The sequence below is a fragment of the Mustela erminea genome, chromosome 18 (assembly GCF_009829155.1).
Source record: "Mustela erminea isolate mMusErm1 chromosome 18, mMusErm1.Pri, whole genome shotgun sequence".
NCBI classification, from domain to species: Eukaryota; Metazoa; Chordata; class Mammalia; order Carnivora; family Mustelidae; genus Mustela; species Mustela erminea.
In genome coordinates, this window is record NC_045631.1 from 9,169,307 (window position 1) to 9,187,364 (window position 18,058).

The 18,058-nt window shown below is 56.3% G+C and overlaps 1 protein-coding gene across 1 annotated transcript in view; it reads left to right on the forward strand.

The window, feature by feature from the left end:
• The first annotated feature begins 2,275 nt into the window (after positions 1-2,275).
• The window catches only part of LRRC75A (leucine rich repeat containing 75A), a 41,854-nt gene continuing 26,071 nt past the window's right edge, over positions 2,276-18,058 (forward strand). The window contains exon 1 of the mRNA XM_032320957.1: positions 2,276-2,717. Within this exon, the coding sequence (XP_032176848.1) occupies positions 2,466-2,717 (252 nt within the window). The 5' untranslated portion in view covers positions 2,276-2,465. The remainder of the gene's footprint in view (positions 2,718-18,058) is intronic.

Here is an 18,058-nt window from a genome sequence, read left to right on the forward strand (position 1 = left end):
GTGGGGCATTGGTGACCGGAGGGGATCGGGGAGGGGAAACGAAAGTTTCCTCTGTAAACAGATGGAAGAGATTTGAGCAGACTATACACAAAAGAGAACAAACCAGGAAAAAGCAAAAAATTGAGTAAAAAATTAAGAGCAAGGGGCACCTGGGTGGCTCAGCCCATTAAGCATCTGCCTTCAGCTCAGGTCATGAGCCAGGGTCCTGGGATAGAGCCCCACATTCAGATTCCCTGCTCAGCGGGGAGTCTGCTTCTCCCTCTCCCTCTACACCTTTCCCCTGCTGGAGCTCTCTCTCTCAAATAAATAAAATCCTTTCAGTTTTTTAAAATTAATAGCAAGGAGAAGAAAGATGGAACCAGGTCTCGGAAGAAGAAGAAGAGGGTGACTTCCAGACCGCAGGTGAGGGACTGGCCAAGACCCTCCTCCGCTGACATGGCATTTGCCTCAACCACACACCCTCAAGCAGGCCAACCGGGCAGCTCAAGCGGTGGTCTGCCTCCAGGTGAGTGGACTGTCCGTGGACTGTCCAGGGTCCCTAGGAAGGGGCCTGGTCATCAAGTGTCCCTGGTGTCCCCCTTGCCTGGCACTCCAGCATGCATGCATGTGTTTCCCAGCCTGGGCTCTTTGGAGATGCCCCCAGGAACTGCTGGAACCCCAGGAACATCTCCCCTGGAGATGTGTCTTCTACACACAAAGCGTCCAGGCAAGTTGGGAAGGTGTTGCTCCCAGGCTTGTGATGCCGGCTTCCGGGAAAACTGATTGCTCTGGGCCAGCAGGATGGGCATTTGGGAGCGGGGCATCAGAAGGAAAGTGAAGCCTGCTCTTGGAGATCGGGTGACTCATCCTCCAGGTCCCAGGAAGCCCCAGGGATGCTCACAGAGGGAAAGGAACTGTCTTTTGCGGCACACCTGCACTCTCTTTGGAGTTTCTGCACCCCCTCACTGGACTCTCCCAATTCTTGATACAGCCTTCTCACCTCGACAGGGCAGAGGAAGGAGCTGAGGGCTTGTGCAATGCTCTGCTCTCAGTGTGTGTGGGCTCCAGCTCCCTATGACTTCCGTCCCTGTGGCTCACACCGCCCTCTCCATGAAAGCAGCCACCAGTGCCTGGGTCAGGGCCAAGCGCGCACCAGTCTCCTGCACCCCCCCAGATGACACCAGGGCAGTGACCACCGCCTCCCAGCATGCTCTGTGCCCTGTGCCAGGGAGCGTCCCCAAGTGCCTTAGCTTTCTCTCTGGCAGGGCTCTGGCTGGCTTCTCAAGCACCATCAGACCTCAGGGGGTCTGATCCCTTCTGGGTCAGGCCTGGCACAAGCAGGGGGCCAGCAGAAGTCTGCAGTGGGGCCTCCCTCCGGGCACGCCTCTCCTTTTATGCAGAGGATGACCATGAAGAACTTTCTGCAGAGGTGTGAGAGGAAGAACAAGAGGAGAGAGCAGTTCCTGACATTCTGATGGTCCAGACCCTTTAAGAGACTGCTGGAAGCACCAGACGGACTCTCTCCATGAAAGAGCACGCACGCAACACACAACCTTGCATGTAGTTTCTGGCTTTGAACACCTCCAACCACAGCCGCCAGCACCAGGCCCTCCTCCTGACCTCCGGGGCAGGTGAGGTATCAAAGGAGCGAACAGCAGAATCAGCCCAGAGGCTGGCTAAAAATGCAGATTCCCAGGCCCTGCCTCGGAGATTCTCATGTAGGGGGTCTGGGGCCAGACCCAGAAGCCTACGTTTTGAACCAGCACCTCAGATGACTTGCGCGCCAGTGCGCAGCGGACCCCACTTTGAGAAACCCGACTTTGAGGCTGAGACCCAACCCCCAAGCTGCAAAGTTTCCCCATCTCGTCGGGCGCACCGGCCGCCTCCCCTCCCTTCCCCTCCCGCCGGCCTCACCCTCGCGCGCGGTAGTGGAAGCATCGGGGAAACCTGGCGGGGACCCAGAGCGAGGGCCCCCGGGGCCTGCTCGCTCCAGTCGCCAGCGCACCACTGCCCCCCGGAGGCGCAGCGCGGCGGCCGGCAGGGGGCGCGGCGCCGCGGACAACGCCGGAGGGGCCCCGGAGGCCCCTGCCCGGAGCTGAGCGGTGGGAGGGAGAAGGGCGGGAGTGCAGGGGAGGGGGACGGAGGTGGGCGGTGCGCGGCGGCGCGGAGCCGGGCGCGGGCGCCGGCGCAGGGGCGGGGGCGGGAGCTGGAGCCTGAGCCGGGGGCGGGGCGGGCCGGGGCGGGGCCGGCCGGCGGGCGAGCGGGCGGGCGGCGAGCGCCCGGGGAGCGCGCCCGGGGAGCACGAAGGGAGGAGCGAGGGGAGCGCGGGCAGCCGCTCGCCCCCGCCCCCGCGCCGCCCGCGCGCAACAGTTCCCCCAAAGTTGCCGCGCGGGAGGCGGGCGCGCCCGGGCGGCCGAGGGGCGGGCAGCGGGTGGGGGACGCGGCGTCGCGGCCGGGCGCGGGCAGGGCCGGCGGGCCGCGGCGGCATGGGCACCCGGCAGACCAAGGGCAGCCTGGCCGAGAGAGCCAGCCCCGGCGCGGCGCCCGGACCCCGCCGCGAACGGCCCGACTTCTGGGCGTCGCTGCTGCTGCGCGCCGGGGACAAGGCGGGGCGCGCGGGCGCCGGCGCGGGGCTGCCCCCTTACCACCGGCGCGTCGGCATGGTCCAGGAGCTGCTGCGGATGGTGCGCCAGGGCCGGCGGGAGGAGGCGGGGACGCTGCTGCAGCACCTGCGCCAGGTGAGCGCGGGGAGGGGGGCGGGGGGCGCGCCGGCACCGGGAGCGCCCCGCCCCTTTGCCGAGCAGGCCGGGAGCGCCGAGGGCACCGCCCAGGGCCCCCTCTCGCGGGGATGCCGCTGGTCTGGAGCAGGTGCCTCGGCGCTCCCGCTGAATTTGAGGCCTCGGGGCGGGGCAGAGAAAGGCTGGCCTGGTGAGGCCCGGCTGAAGGGGACCTGTTGGAATAATGTCCCCCTTTCTCTCGTCCACGGGCAGAGAGGGAGGCAAGTCCCAGGGATGGTCGGAGGGAGCAGATGCGGGGAGGGATGCCTAGTCTGGATGCCAGGGCGCTTTTCTGCCTCTCTATCCGCGCTGACTGTCACCAAGGGTCCTTAAGGAATGCGCAGTCGTCAGTTTCCCCAGGGGGAGTCCAAGGGCACAGCCCTGGGACTGGTGAAGTGCCAGTCCCGAGGTCATTTGCCCAACCGGGGAGGCATACTGCGTAGCCGTCGAGATGGGAGACAGCTTTTATCTCCCCTGGCTTACTTCGACAGGTGCTCAGCCAGAAGCCTCTGTTGAACAGCGGAGAGAAGGGAGGGGGAAGCTGGCTTGGTTTCCTTTGTGAGTACCGGGGCTGCAGGAACCTGAGGCACTCCGCCTTCAGCCTGTTCCTGTCCCTGTTCCGTTGGCTAGGGACTGACTGCCGATCTGGGCAGTCCCCTTTGCTACGGCACTGCCCTGGGCAGATGCTGTCATCCCCATCCCTGGCTTGTTTTCCTCCTTCACTTTCCTTTGAGGGAGGGGGGGGTCCCTGGTCCATGGATTTTGTTGAGAGGCAGGAGGGTGCATCTCCTGCATCACCAAACAAGTGGCCCAGCTTTTGGGGGGGTGACTGAGTCCAGCCCCCATATTCCTCCTCGATTCACCCCAGCAATGGTGGAGTCCACTGCAGACCCGGGAGGGGGGACCTCAGGTGACCTTTCTGAAGTTTCTCTATCACTAATGAAAGAGGCTGTAGGAGCGCTGCCTTCCTTGTAGGCGCTTCCAAAATCTAATCAGACACACATCCCTCCGGGGTTTTGTAGCACCCTTTCCCCCTTCCCCCCTCCACAGACACATACCTTCTGTATCTGGTGCACTGTTACCGTGGAGTGTGTTCCCAAGGTGTGTGCTGTGTAGGGGAGAAGGAAGCAGGGGCTTGGGGACTTGGGAAGACACGGCGCTACTCCTCTTGCCTTCGCTTTTCCAAACAACATCCAGCATGGTGCCTGAGATGCCTCTGGATCCCTAGGTTTCTTCTCTGAATTGAATCATTAAAGAAAGATGACATTATGCAGGACATAACTTCAGCAGGTGTGTATTTCTCTGTCTTTTGAAAATGGGAAACCAGCGGATGGCTTCTCCGGAAACTCTGTTGCTTTCAGACAGAATGATGGATTTTCCAGACCATCCTGTCCCATGGAGTACAGACAGTCAGAAGGTTCTACTACTGATCATGTGCTTTTCCCCCAGCACTGGGGTGGGTGCTTCAGGGGGTACAGAGGAGCAGAGAGGGCTGACAGGTGGGGGTCAAGACAAACCCCACTTCAAGGGTAAAAGAACAAAGTCGAGCCAGCGCTCTACAGGGCCATTTGCGTAGGGCCCACAGGCATTGGCAGACACCGTGGGCTCCTCCAGTCCCTCTGAAACTGAGAGTGATTCCACATCCAGAGGCTGAACCACTCCCTGGTTTTTGGAGAGTAGGTGAGTTCCTGTGGCCTTACGGGGTCCTTGAGACAGGGAACATTTCCTGGGAATTGTTGGTCTTGCCTGTGGCCTGACACCCTTTTTAGTGGCAGGACTGGGAGGGCTGATAGGGGGGCAAGATGGGGTTAATCAGACTTGCCCCTTTTCTGTGAAAGGAGCAGGATAACTTGCCTTCCTGCTCCTATGTCAGGCTCCCTTAGCCTCTGGCTTGTGGCTGAGGTCTGGGGTCTGTCCGGAATCAGTGATGGGCCTCCCCCAGGGGCATGGAGAGCTACCCTATTGCCAAGAACATACAGATCAGAGCTCCTCCCAGAGATGGTCATGGCCCCTGAGCAGTGTGAGAGGGGAGCCCCCGGGGCCCAAATGGCTATGAGAGACACACACAGGCCATGTTCTAGGACCCTCAGGCTCTTCAGAGGAATGTCACACTGGATCTGTGCAAGAAGTGGCTTTTTCTCCCAAATTGTGTTTCCTTTCCAGTTTGCTCTTCTAGTCTGGAGGTGGTGATGTTCAGAAAGGGAATGAGCAGCCACTGAGAGACAGGAAGACATCCCGGGCCTCACCAGGGGTTGGCTCAGCCCCTCATGGCAAGTGTAGATGAACGGGAACAGGTAGGGACCCAACAGCAGCCAGGTCGGTCATAGCCCTGCGTTGCTTTTCTGCACAGTGCTTTCTCTTGTGTTTGAAAGCGTGTGTTTAGCTGCTGGGTTTGGGAAGGCCATAGCTCTAGGGCTAGAGGAGACTTGGGATCTTAGATCCCTGTGCTTCTCAGCTTTAAGTCCTTTAAAGCCCTTTAAGTCCATTTGGAGCCCTAAGTGAGCTATGGACATTCAGACCATGCACCAGCATGTGTGTACAATCTTGCAAGAATTGCAAAGGGCTCGCAGACCCCAAGTTCAAGATGTGCTCTGGTCTGGTACCACGCTTCTCCCTCTATGTGACTTGCTACAGGCTTGGGAATGGAAGCAGGGACCTTGGGACCTTGTGTGGCAGTTTGTGGCGGCTGCTGTTGTCACTCGCTTCCGAGTGCCCCCCACCTTCACCTCTGAGGTCTGGAGAGTGGTTTCCCTGATTGGAGACTCTCGGATCAGTCTGTGCTCATCACTTGCTGGAAAGGTATCAGGAGGCTTTACCTAGTGCTAACTGATCTGCGGCCAGGGGTTCAGGCAGAATGCCAGGAAGCGATCCCTCCTTCTGCAGGAGCTATGTAATTGTGAGAAGAGTTGGGGCCCAAGGCAGCTTGCCTTCCAGTCCTTAGTCAGCTATGACCTTGGACCCAGCAGATAACCTCCTGAGTTCTGTTTCCTGATTTCCCAAAGAACGCTGGGGGACTGAGCAGAGCAGATGGTACCAAGAATGTGCAGTGGAGTTAGCTCTACAAATACAGATACATTCTCATGGCCATGATAAGAAACAAGAGACCCCGCCCCTCTTTGGGGCCAGCCAGGCTACAGGCAGGGTCTTGGCATCCTCTCTCAGGCCAGGGCCAGGGAGTTTCTGGATCTAGTCGACCTGGCTGGGGCTCCATCTGGATCAAAAGTTCAGGGCACATTCAGAAATATTCTGCCTCAGGGAACGCATGGGGGCCAAAGGAGCCAGCTGTGGGTAGAGGAAGCCATTTCTTTCCCCATCCCTGGGCTTCATTCCTGTGGGCCTGACCCTTCCCCCAGATGCTTCTCCCTAAGCCTTGGGCTCAGGCCTGCCAGCTTTAAGGAGCCCTGGGAAAGAAGTGCCTTCGGGCATGGAGAGAGGGCAAATGCCAGGCTGTGTGGGGGATGGGCTGCCCCCTCTTCAGCCCAGCAGCCTTTCTGAGGCACACAGATAGCAGACTAGGTTGTTGGCTAGCTTCGTGGGACGCTAGAATAAGAGGTCAGTCTCCCCAGGATATACCAGGCTGAAATGGCCCACCACCTCTTGTGCATCTGCCTCCCTGCTTCCCAGAAGGAGGGTCTGATTATGTCAGTTTACTGCCATTCAGTATGGCACAGCCCTGCTGGGCAGAGCTCTTCCAGGGTTGGTCTATCCAGTCCCACCCAGTGACATGGCTTGGGCCTGGACCCCTGGTTCAGTCTGCTGGTTTCACTCTATACCTGGGGGAATGAGCCACATCAGCTACTGCAAAAAAAAAAAAAAAAAAAAAAAAAGAACCCCCACCAGGGCCTAGGATGACTTGCTTCCCAGGGGTACTGAATAGTGGACAAGCACTTAGAAGCTCCGGAGGGACCTGGACATTGGATGGGTGTTTCTTACTTAAAGTCAGAAAGATGAACAGAATGGCCTTGAAGGTCGCCTTTTTCCTCTGACACCCCACCTAAGAAAATCTCTTTCAGTGAGCCGCTTGGAAGGCCACCAGACACCAAACAGGGAGGGCCCTCGCACCCTTGGCCTTGATCTGATTCTTCCCTGACCTGCAACGCCTTTCCCAGTTTCCAGTGAATGCCTCTTGCCTTTCCGAGGCAGCTTCCGTGTCAGCCCTTGGCTCTGAGAGTCACTTGCCCTTTAGGTCCCACGGCACTGGGGAGCAGTTAATCTTCTGCATAGAGTTTTTCACCTGACATAGATTTTGTTGGTCAGACCAAGTCACATGCTTCCCGAGTGTGGAGACCCCGCCATCACCGTTGTCCCTGGCATGGTATTGAGCAGGCCTGTGACATTCTTTCATCAGTCTGTGCAGCGTGAAGCTATGCATTGCCACCCCCTCCCCCCATCACCGTGTGTTCTGGAAAAGCTCTCGAATCCCCAGCCACAGCTGGACATCTGCAGGCTTATCCACTAGGCGCATCCGTATGGTCACGAGATCCCACACGTTTGCCTTCCGTGTGGCTGGATGTCCGGGAGCGGTGTCATGTCCTCGGGGCCTGGCTGTTCCTGACAGCCTGCCAGGTGGTGGTGTTCTTGGAGAGAGGAGCGGCCCGGTGCCCAGGCCTCCGTGGGCGCCGCAGGGTTCCCATCCACAGGTGCAGTCCGAAGCCTCTGCTGAGGTTTTGTGGGAGGGGAGCCGAGCCGGCCGGGAGAGCCCGGCCTCCCTGTTCCTGATCAGCTGCTTGTGCTGAATCATGTTCCGTTTGTCCACAAAAGAGAAACCTTCCTTTTTAAAATCCACTGCTCTCCGACTGGGCCAGGCGCGGGCATTTCCAGTTTATAAAGATGCAGAAGGAATCCGGGACGGGCGCTGCTGGTTTACCAGCCCGGAGACGCGGCAGCCTCGGTCTGGCCAGCCACCACGGCACGGCGAGGAGCTGGGCAAGAAAGCTCCTCCTTTCTGGAACAAGTGCCTGTCTCCTCAGAGATAACCAGCCTCTGCTTTGCTCTTTGTCTTCAGGGCTCCCAAAATACCCTGGGGTCCGTCCACGGACTCCCCTCCTTGGGGCACGGTGCCCCACCCCCCCTTCCCCGATGCCATTTCATCTCCCTGCGCTGTTTCCTGGGGCAGATCCCATAGATCCCTTACTGGGCATGGTGGGGTTTCAAGAAATCCTCATGGAATGGATTTTAAACTTCTTTTCAGGCACACTCCCCTGCAGGCCGCTGCCCCTGGAACTCTCTCAGGAGCCAGCGTGGTCTGGCTCAGACTTCTGGAGTGTTTCCACTCCAAGCATGGGGCCAGGTTATCCTTCCAGCAGCCCACAGAGCTGACAGTGCCACTGCCCCCCCCTCCTATTCCCAAGCTGCCAGCAGCTCCTCTGTCCCCACCACGCACTCCTCCTGTATCTGAGGGCCACCTTGCAAAAGAGTCACCAGGGTGATGAGGGTCTTTCTCTGGCTTCCCCACCAGGATACGCAAGAGGTGGGGTCATCGACCGAGGAGATCCCCTCCTTCAAGTGGGGATCTCCGCCAGCCATCTGCCCCCTCTTTCCCTCCAAGAGCAGCGCTGTGGGGGACCCGTGAGAAAAATGACACACACTGCCGTGTGCTGCATGCCCCCGCCCTGGCTGGCTGTACCAGAGCCTCATTCATTAGGAGAAACTGAAGGGGTGGGAGAGGAGCCCAGCTGTCCAAAATAGACAGTCACGGTGTCTTGGGCTCACTGTCACTAGAAGAGCTGGCTGTCTTGATGAGAACGGTGACCTTGGCACAGGGAGCAGGGGTTGGGGGGGGGGGGGCTCCTTACCATGACTGTTCTACTCCCCACCCCGCCCACCAGCCCTGAGCAGTGCCCACGTGGCTCTCCGGGAGCATTTCCCAGCTCTTTTTTTTTTTTTTTTTTTAACTTTTATTAGTTCCAACTCCTGGCTGCTGTAGCCATATGGAGTTCTGCTGACGGCTGCTGCTCAAAGCAATGTGGCATTTTGATGTTTCTAACTTTATCTTAAGCAGCATAGACGCCAGAGTCCCGCTGGGAGGGTAAGGAGGTGTGTCAGAGCACAGAGCCTGCAGTGGTGGCCTCACTTGGGGTCTGGGGTCAGTGCCCACCTCCAGGCTGTCCCCTGCCCCTGCTCAGACCTCTGCATCCATCCCTCGCTTCGGTTTCTCTTTGTGCTCGTGCATTTCTCTCCGTGTCCTCAGGGCGGAGAAGCAGGCTCTTTGCCTCTTGTTAGTAAGCCCGCCCTGGTCAGCTTCCTTCTGCAGCACACCCCCAGCCTCCACGGCCGGAGGCCAGAAGGGGCTGGTGGAGGTCGGGATAGGGGACCTGCTCATTCCAGTCATCCACTGGGTGCTCCGGTCCCTTAAGCCAGAGGTCAGGCAGTTGGAGACGCCCCTCCTATGTGCATGTTGCTTTCTAGTCCATAAAGCATTTTTCCCATGTTTATTTTGCTCCTTGAATAGTCTTGGCAGGTTGGAAGGATATTGCTTACAGTAAAGAAAAAAAAAGCTTTTTTTTTTTTTTTAATATTATGAAAGCACTGAATAATCATTGTAGCAAAAGATGAAAAGGCAGATGAGCAAAAAAGAAGACCGCGGGAATTAATTCATCTCTTCTACAATCGCATGCCTGTGCCTCCAGACCCTGTTCTAGGCACAGGAGAGGCAGCAGACAACCAAACCGCAGGCATGATGTTTCCCCATAGCACTTGGAGGGGTAATGAGGACCAATGAAGACCCAAGAGGCAGAACCTAGGGCAGTCACTTTAGCGTGGCCCAGAGGAAGGGCTCTGTGGGGGGTGGGGGGGGCACCTTCACTTGCAACCAGGAGCCCTCCTTTCTGGTCCCAGCTCAGACCTTACCTGCCCAGCTCCTTCCTTTCTTTGGACTGAACACCCCCACCCACAGAAGGAAGAGGTGTTTGGGGAGGTCTATCTGCCACCACTCAGGTTCTGCCAGGTTCCCGCGGTTTCCAAAGGACCCACTCATTCCCGTCTGTGGTCACTTTATTTCTTCCAGGCCCAGAGCCAGGTGAACATTCACGCGGTCACTCCCTTGTCCCCAACCCGGGACACAGGGAGGGGCTTCTAGAGGGAAACAGACCCCTGGGGCTTTGGGGTCAACCTGACACCCCCATCCCCCACCCCTGCCCTGCCACGCTGGCCACCGCAGAGGCCAGCCTGTCATGCATGCAACAGTCCTAGCTGACCCAGCCCTCCTTTGACAGAGGAGAGTAGTCACACAGCATGGGGGGCAGAGGCCAGAAGGGGGGACCTGCAGACCTTCACGTAGCCGGGCAGCAGTCTGTGAGTGAAGACCAGTTTGACAGGGGCCTATGTTGTCCAGTGTTGTGCTGTAAGCCCAGGATGTCACAAAGGAGAACAAGGCCAGTCCCCAGGCCTGGCCATGCCCTGCTGGGACCTGCTGCCTGTGGGACTCATTCAGGCTTCCCCTCCCCCGCCACCTCCTCTGCCCCAGGAGACTGCTTGGGCCCCCCTCACATTGGCCTCTCCTCCCTCCCTCCAGTAGGCCCCTTCCTTGGTGCCTCTCTGCTGCCCCCAGAGACCCAGACTCCCAGCCCAGGCAGAGCTGGGGGGCCTTGTCCTCGGGGCAGGACCCCTGCCCAGCACCTTCTGCAACCTGGGCGCACTAGTTGGTCTCACCCAGCAGACCCTCCCTTCTGAGCATCGACGGGGTGCATGGTCCCCGGACGAAGTGGGAAAAGTTGGGTCAGCCACGGTGCTCGTTTTTTAGAGGAATCAGAGGAGCCTTGGTCCCGGGGATGGTGACAAGTGAGAGTAGAGCCGGCTATAGCCAGTCAGAGGCTCACTCTGCCGTTGACTCTGGCCACAGATGGAGGGAGGCTGGGCTGGGCAGAGAGCCAAGGAGTGGCTGCAGGGAATGGCAGTGGGGATACCCAGAGGGGTAGGCACACAGCACGCAATGGCCGCTGTGCAAAGCCCTTGCTCCCACGGGGCTCCTAAGTGGACGCCAGCACCAAGCCTGGAAGCAGCAGAGAGCCCACCCTCTCCATCTGCCCATTTCCCAGTTGGGGCTTTGCTTCACCTGCCCTGAGCGAACCCTCCCAGCAGCCCTGGTGCTTAGGTCTGTCCCCCGACACACCCACCCCGTGCCCTCAGCCTAGATTCCCCAAGAGCACACCAGGGAGCTCCGGGTCTCCAGGTCTCCCGGGTCTCCGGGTCTCTCTGCACCCCTCCAGACACCCCACCTCCCCAGGAAGGGCCGTCCAGGGAGGCTTGCAGGACATCGCCGTCCCACTGAGGGCCACCAGGCAAGGGGTAGGACCCCCAGGGAAGCCCTCCCCACGCAGGCGTACCACCCAGCTGCAGGGAGCCCGGATGCAGAGCCTGGGAAAACAGCTGTCTGTGAGCCACCCCCTCCCCCTGCCTCCATCGCCCTGCTGCTCCTAGTTCCGTCCATGCTGTCACCGCTTCCTGGCGCGGCCGGCTCAGGCTCCGCAGAGAGGTAGGAGCCGGGCAGGATTCCCTCCCATGGCATTGGGGACCGACAGAGACCCAGAAAATCTCTCAGACAGGGAGACCCCACCCTGGGCATCATCCTGGATGTCTGGCCCGGCACACACCATACCGCAGTCAACCGGGCCCGGCACGCCTGGCAGGGCCACTCCCTCCTCCGCCGTGCCCACCATGGGGAGGGTGGTCTGTGGTCAGCTAGGTGGCCCCAGAGAAAGAACGTGTCTTTGTGATTTTCACTCCTGGTAAATGGTCAGCCTGGAACTGTCCACCCCACTGTCCTGGAGGCCTGCGCACATAGCTCAGGTACAGGGCCAGGGCCCGCATCCCTCTGCTGAACACCAGACTGCCTTGCCCCACCCAGCCCGGTCCTGTCCTTTCTGACAGTGTCACCAGCCACTAACCACCTAACTCTGCTCCCCTCCCCACCCTCAGACCCCGCTCAAGCCTGCCACCCTGAGAGCTGTCCTTCTTTGCACCTGCCAGGACCCAGGTGTTGAAGATTGAAACTCCAGGACCCTAGAGTAAACGCAGCATGACTCTGGTGTATTTACCGAGATTGGTTTATAATCTCTTACTTAGGGCTCCTGATGGGCTTCCTGTGAGACTGTCACTTTCTTCCCGGGTAGGTAAGAGAGTGAGAGAAAGCAGAAGCTCCAGAGAAAGAAGCGAGGGAGGTGCTCTAGGCCCACCTGGCACCGGGTGCTTCACCCTGGCCTTCTGATGGGCCAACTTGACCATCTTGCCTATTGTGGTCCCATTGGCTCACTCCTGGCTGTGATCCTGGGTCCCGGCCACTAGAGAACAGGAAGGGCTGGGGTTTGAATGTCCTTAGAGAACCAAAGGACTTGGATCTGTCCCTTGGTTCCTCCGCAGAGGAATTGGACAGAGAGAAGGGGGTTCCTGTGGTTCCTCTGTTCCCTGGCAGCCTTGGGAAACCAAGGACTTTGTTGGTGTGGAGGCCATTCAGTGAATCCAGGTGACCCAAGGATGCCTCATCATCTTGGCTTCTTTCAGTGAGATGTAGGGCGTCTCCTTGCCCATACAGTTCCTTTGTAAGAGATAGAGGACACCCCCTGGTCGACAGAGCCAGAGTCAGATTTTGGTGAGTTCAGTTCCACACAGACGCCTTTGTGCAGTACACGCCCTGCACGGTTGTACTTGGCAGCCTTGGCAAAAGGGAACAAAATTTCAGACTTTATCAGCTGAGGCCAGTCAGGAGCCTCCTCCCTTGCCCACTCATCTCCTCAAAACTGCCTTCCCAAATCACCTAAGGCAAGGAGTGGTAATTTGTCAGCCACCACGTGATTTCTGACTCTGAGCCAGATGCTCGGTCTCTTCTTCCTAAATTGGAGAGTTAGAGCAGTTGGGCATCTTCTGTAAGGTTCTGGCTCAGCACTCCTGCCTCTCAAAGGGGGTCAGACAAAATCAAAAGCATCCCGAGCGGGTCTGGAGCCAGACCCAGTCAGGAGCACCAACAGAGAAGCAGGAGAACCGTCTGGGCTCCCATGGGCTGCGGCCCCTCCTGTGTCCCCGGAATCCAGGAATTTCCCTCCAGTTTCCCAGACTGTTTCCATTCCCGCCTCCACTAGTTCTAGGGGAAATAAGGTCTGGATGCTTCCCATCTCCTGTAAATACCCTCCACATCTCCCCATGAAATAATTCCATCCGATGTAGTTTTCCTAGGATGTGCCGGTGTTTGGAACTTTTTATTATTCTCAGCTGCAGACTTGTATTTTCCACTTCCTTCTGGAGTTGTGGAGTTTTGTGGTGGAAACACTTTGAGGCAAGATCCTTGCCTTGGGGTTTTCCAGACTGCTGGTGGCCCAGAGACCCTCAGGAGTGTGGAGGGCTACAGTTCTTAGATATAGAAACTGGACACAAAAGAGGTTATGGGACACCTGAGTGGTTCAGTCAGTTAAGCGTCTGCCTTGGGCTCAGGTCACTGTCCTGGGATCCTCAGATCCTGGGATCACCCGCATCAGGGTCCCTGCTTCCCTCTGCCCCTCCCCCTGCTCATGCTCTCTCTGACAAATAAATAAATAAAATCTTTTAAAAAAATTATTTATTTATTTGTCAGAGATCACAAGTAGGCAGAGAGTCAGGCAGGGGGTGGGGAGAAGTAGGCTTCCCACTGAGCAGAGAGCCCGACGCGGGACTGGATCCCAGGACCCTGAGATCATGACCTGAGCCGAAGGCAGCAGCCCGACCCACTGAGCCACCCAGGCGCCCCATAAATAAAATCTTTTTTTAAAAAATGGTTCCAAGATTCCTATTCCAAGAATTCCCATCTCTCCAGAATTCACCTGCTGGTAGAGAATCCATCACGCTGAGCGAGAAGAACAGACATGTTTCTCGTATATGACGCATCTCAAAGAGAGGCTGGTGCATGAGCAAGGACCCAGAAGTAGGCACTCTGGAGGGGACGAGGAGAGGGCCATGCCCAAAAAGGAGAGGGGTGTTGGGATGGAAATGAGAAACTGTTCCAGAAACTAACAAGGGCTGGCGGCGGTTGCCTGGGTGGCTCAGTCAGTTAAGCATCTGCCTTCAGCTCAGGTCGTGATCCCAGGGTCCCGGGATTGATTCCGCAGGAGCTCCCTGCTTAGCGGGGAGTCTGCTTCTCCCTCTCCTCCCTGCTCATGCTCTTTCTCTCTCTCAAATAAATAAAATCTTTTAAAAAGTGAAATAAAATAACAAATAAGAGGCCGGCTAGGAAGTCGAGAGGAGCAAAGGCGGTGGGTTGGGCACAATCCTCCCAGGAGCCCTGCATGGGACATGCTCTGGAGGGAGGAGGGCCACCAAGGGAAATCCTGTGGGCCGAATGCAGGGATGCCAGGATGGAAAGAGAGGCCCGGTCCCTCCTTGCTGGAGAGCTCCAAGCCTTCGCTGGGCCTGCGGCTCTGGCCCTCCCACCCCTACCCACACCCCTGCCTCTCATGGTCCCAGGAAGCTGTGGACAGACTCAATGGCCTCCCAGAAATCAGGCCAAGACCCCCCTTTCCTTTGCAGCCTCTGAGTCCCTCAGACGGATTCCTTCTTGCTGCGGCTGGTTGTGGCCCTGTTCCTTGCATCCACAGCGAGAACGAGACCCTGAGGAGCAGGGCCTGAGGATGGGGAAGATTCTAGCAGGCTGGGGGCCCTCAGAGAGCACAGCTGGACTCCCTTCCCAGGCCAGCATCTGCCCTCTCCTCTGCCAGGAGAATGACATGAGGCTCCTTAGTGACAGGTCATCGAAGTCACTGATTCTGCATGGAAGGTTCTCGGGGGAACTGGCTGATCGTGTAGGTGCAGATGAGGCCTCACACTGGGCCCTGGACCCTGGGGGATTTCCTCCTCCTCCCCTTTCTACACCACTTCCTGCTCAGAGCTGGGAATGAGCTGGATTCAGGCTGGATCCCTTCTCCAGCGTGACTCATCTCTGCTCACCCGGATTCTTGGAGGCTTTGCCTGGGCCTTGGCTCTGACCTAGAGATTTAAAGTGGTAAAGACCATCAGTTGGTTGTGATGGTTCCTTTTCTGTCAGCGTGGCTGGGCCATGGTACCCAGCGTTGGTGAAACACCAGTCTAGATGTCACCGCTAATGGATTTTTAGATGAGATTAACATTGAGATCAGTAGACTTTGAGTAAGGCAGGTGGCCCTCCGCAATGTGGGTGGGCCTTGTCCAACCAGTTGAAGACCTTGAAAGACAAGGTGGGAAGGAATTCTGCCTCCAGATTGCCTTCAGACTCAAGACAGCGACACCAGCTGTCTCCTGGGTCCTCAGTGGGCCAGCCTACCCTATAGACTTCAGATTTGCCAGATCCCACAATCACAGGAAGCAATTCCTTATCTCTTTCTCCTTATCTCTCTCTTACACATGTACACACACACACCCTACTGGTTCTGTTTCTCTGGAAAATCCTGACTAATACCCTTGTTCTCTACAGGTTGGTGGCTAAAGAGAAGGAGTTAGAAACCTCGGGGGACTCTAGGGCCCTCCCGTCCCTGCTACTCGCTCACTATATGAGAAAACCCTCCAGTCCTCAGCTTCTCACTCTGAGAAATGGGCTGTTTCTGTGAAGTATGTCCTACTTGGAAAGCAGGATGGTAGGAGCCAGAAGGAGGGTCTGAGTCATTCCTCCATCCACCTCTTTGTCATTACCTACAGTTCCTTCGACAATGGACCAGAACCTTCATCTAAAAAACAGACAAAATTTACCACAGAAAGGGACAAAAGCATTCACCAGAAAGCATAAACAACTCACACAGACTGTTTCCCAAGCAGAGAGATCAGGAGGCCGCTGGGACTGATGAGAAAGTGCTGAGAATTCTGGAATGTAGAAAAGCCAGGGGCCCTCGGGGACCCTCTGGCCCCAGGCTTCCTGCAGAATCCCAGCCCCACAAGATGTGGGGAAGTGGGGAGGGGCTCAGAAACTAAGTTTGGGAATTAGTGCAAATACCGCCCCCCTTTCAGAGAGTCATAAAGCACAGTAGCACACACGTCCTCGGACAGGAGAAAGGAAATGGTTATTTGTTGAATTCCTGGTGTTCCAAACCTCTGGGGGCCAAGGCCCCCTTCCGCTCTCTCCTATTTTCTGCTCACTTTTCAAGTAGAATGAGCTGGTGCGATCCTCATTTGTAGGTGAGCTTGCTACCTGGGCGAGGGGATGACTTGCCCGGAACCACAGTGACTTAGGGTCTAACCCAGGACAGGGACCTGGGGTGTCTCCTTTCCCACCCTGAGAAGAATCTAGATGGCGATTTGACCAGAGGGGGGGCAGACCAAACCCTCCTCAGGCCTGCTACACCTCCCATCTGACTATATTTTTCTTTAGAAAAATTACTTTTCTTTGTGGGGGGGGAGATCATATTTATTTAGAGAGAGCGTATGTGAGCTGGGGGACAGACAGAGGGACAGAGAGAGAGGGAAGCCAACTCCCCGCTGAGCACTGAGTTTGATCTCACGACCCCAAGATCATGACCTGAGCTGAAACCAAGAGTCAGATGCTTAACCCACTGAGCCCCCCAGGAGCCCCCAGAAAAAGTATCCTTTTGATATTTATGTGTTGCTACTACTGTTGCTTGGATTTTAATTAAATTACACTTGGTCACAGCCGGGCATCTGTTTCCAGGGTCTGTTTCATGCTAAGAGTGTCATTTTGAAAGACTTCGAAGTTCAAACGCAAACAACACACATCCGCAAAGGCCCTTGCCAGGCAAAGGGACCGCCCAGCCCGTGCACCCTGGTGGGGAGGGCACGGGTCAAGGTTGAGGAGGGCTAGCTGGCCAGGATGCGGGACTTCAAAACCCTGCAGGGGCCAAGTGGCCTGCCCAGGAGGAATAGGAAAGTTACCAGCCACCCCTGGAGAGACCAGAGAACCCCACTCCTGGCCCCTCACCCCTCAGCCAGGCAGGCACATTGGGCATGGAGGGTGCATGCTCACACACACACACACACACCACGTACATACCACACACATATATGCACACACAGACACACATAAATCTGTAAATGTATACACACATTCTACATGCATGTACATCTACACTCATATGCATATATACAAACATACACACAGACTACTTGTGGGTGCTTGGGTTTCTCAATTACTATCTATATATATATGATTTTATTTATTTGACAGATATCACAAGTAGGCAGAAAGGCAGGCAGAGAGAGAGGGGTGGGGGAAGCAGGCTCCCTGCGGAGCAGAGAGCCCGATGTGGGGCTCGATCTCAGGACTCTGGGATCATGACCAGGGCTGAAGGCAGAGGCTTTAACCCACTGAGCCACTTAGGCACCCCTACTACTTAATATTTTGACGTGGTAATCTTAAAGCCTACCATTTCACTACGATTTTATGTTAACTTACAAATACCATTATTCTGGGGCGCCTGGGTGGCTCAGTGGGTTAAAGCCTCTGTCTTCGGCTCAGGTCATGGTCCCAGGGTCCTCGGATCGAGCCCCGCATCAGGCCCTCTGCTCGGCAGGGAGCCTGCTTTCCTCCCTCTCTCTCTGCCTGGCTCTCTGCCTACTTGTGATCTCTGTCAAATAAAATCTTTTAGAAAATAAAAAACAAATAAACACCATTATTCTGCTGATAAATCTAGTAGATTTAAACCATTGCATTTAAGGGTGGGGGCTTAGAACTTCAATAACTAAATCTATGTAGATCTATCTTAATGATGTTACTGATTTAACACATCCAGCTTTCTTAAATTTATGAACAGCCTTCCTAAAAAGCAGGACCTTCCCCAAGTTCCTAAACAGTTATTCAAATTTAACAGATTAAGCCTATGAAGAGAGCGAATATTAAATTCTCTTGAACATTCTGTTTTAAGTAGGCTCCTCGCCCAATGTGGGGCTCGAACTCACAACCCTGAGATCAAGAGTCACAAACTCCACCGACTGAGCAGCCAGGTGCCCCATAGATGGAGTTTTTTGTGTTTGGGTTGTTTTTGTTTTTGAGTAGGCTGTATATCCAAAGTGGAGCTTGAACTCGGTACTCTTGGAACCCTGAGATCAAGAGTAACATGCTCTCCTGACTGAGGCAGCGAGGCATCCATAAACATTTTGAAACTGTCCCAAACTCCTCCAGGTCCTCTCTGAAATCGTAAGCCTAGAGTCCATTACTCAGTAACCCATCCTAAATGGGAATTGCCAGGCTCATCTGTTAGGGACTGTAATGTATCTAAGCCTCCTAAACATTACAAATGTATCCGATACCAGATGTGTATGTGCCTGAGTTTATCTGCACTTGCTTCCTTAGCTCCCGGATTAATTTAGCCCTTCCTGGGTTAAGGACACTTTGTTGCTGCAGAACAGTTTTACTCTGGGGA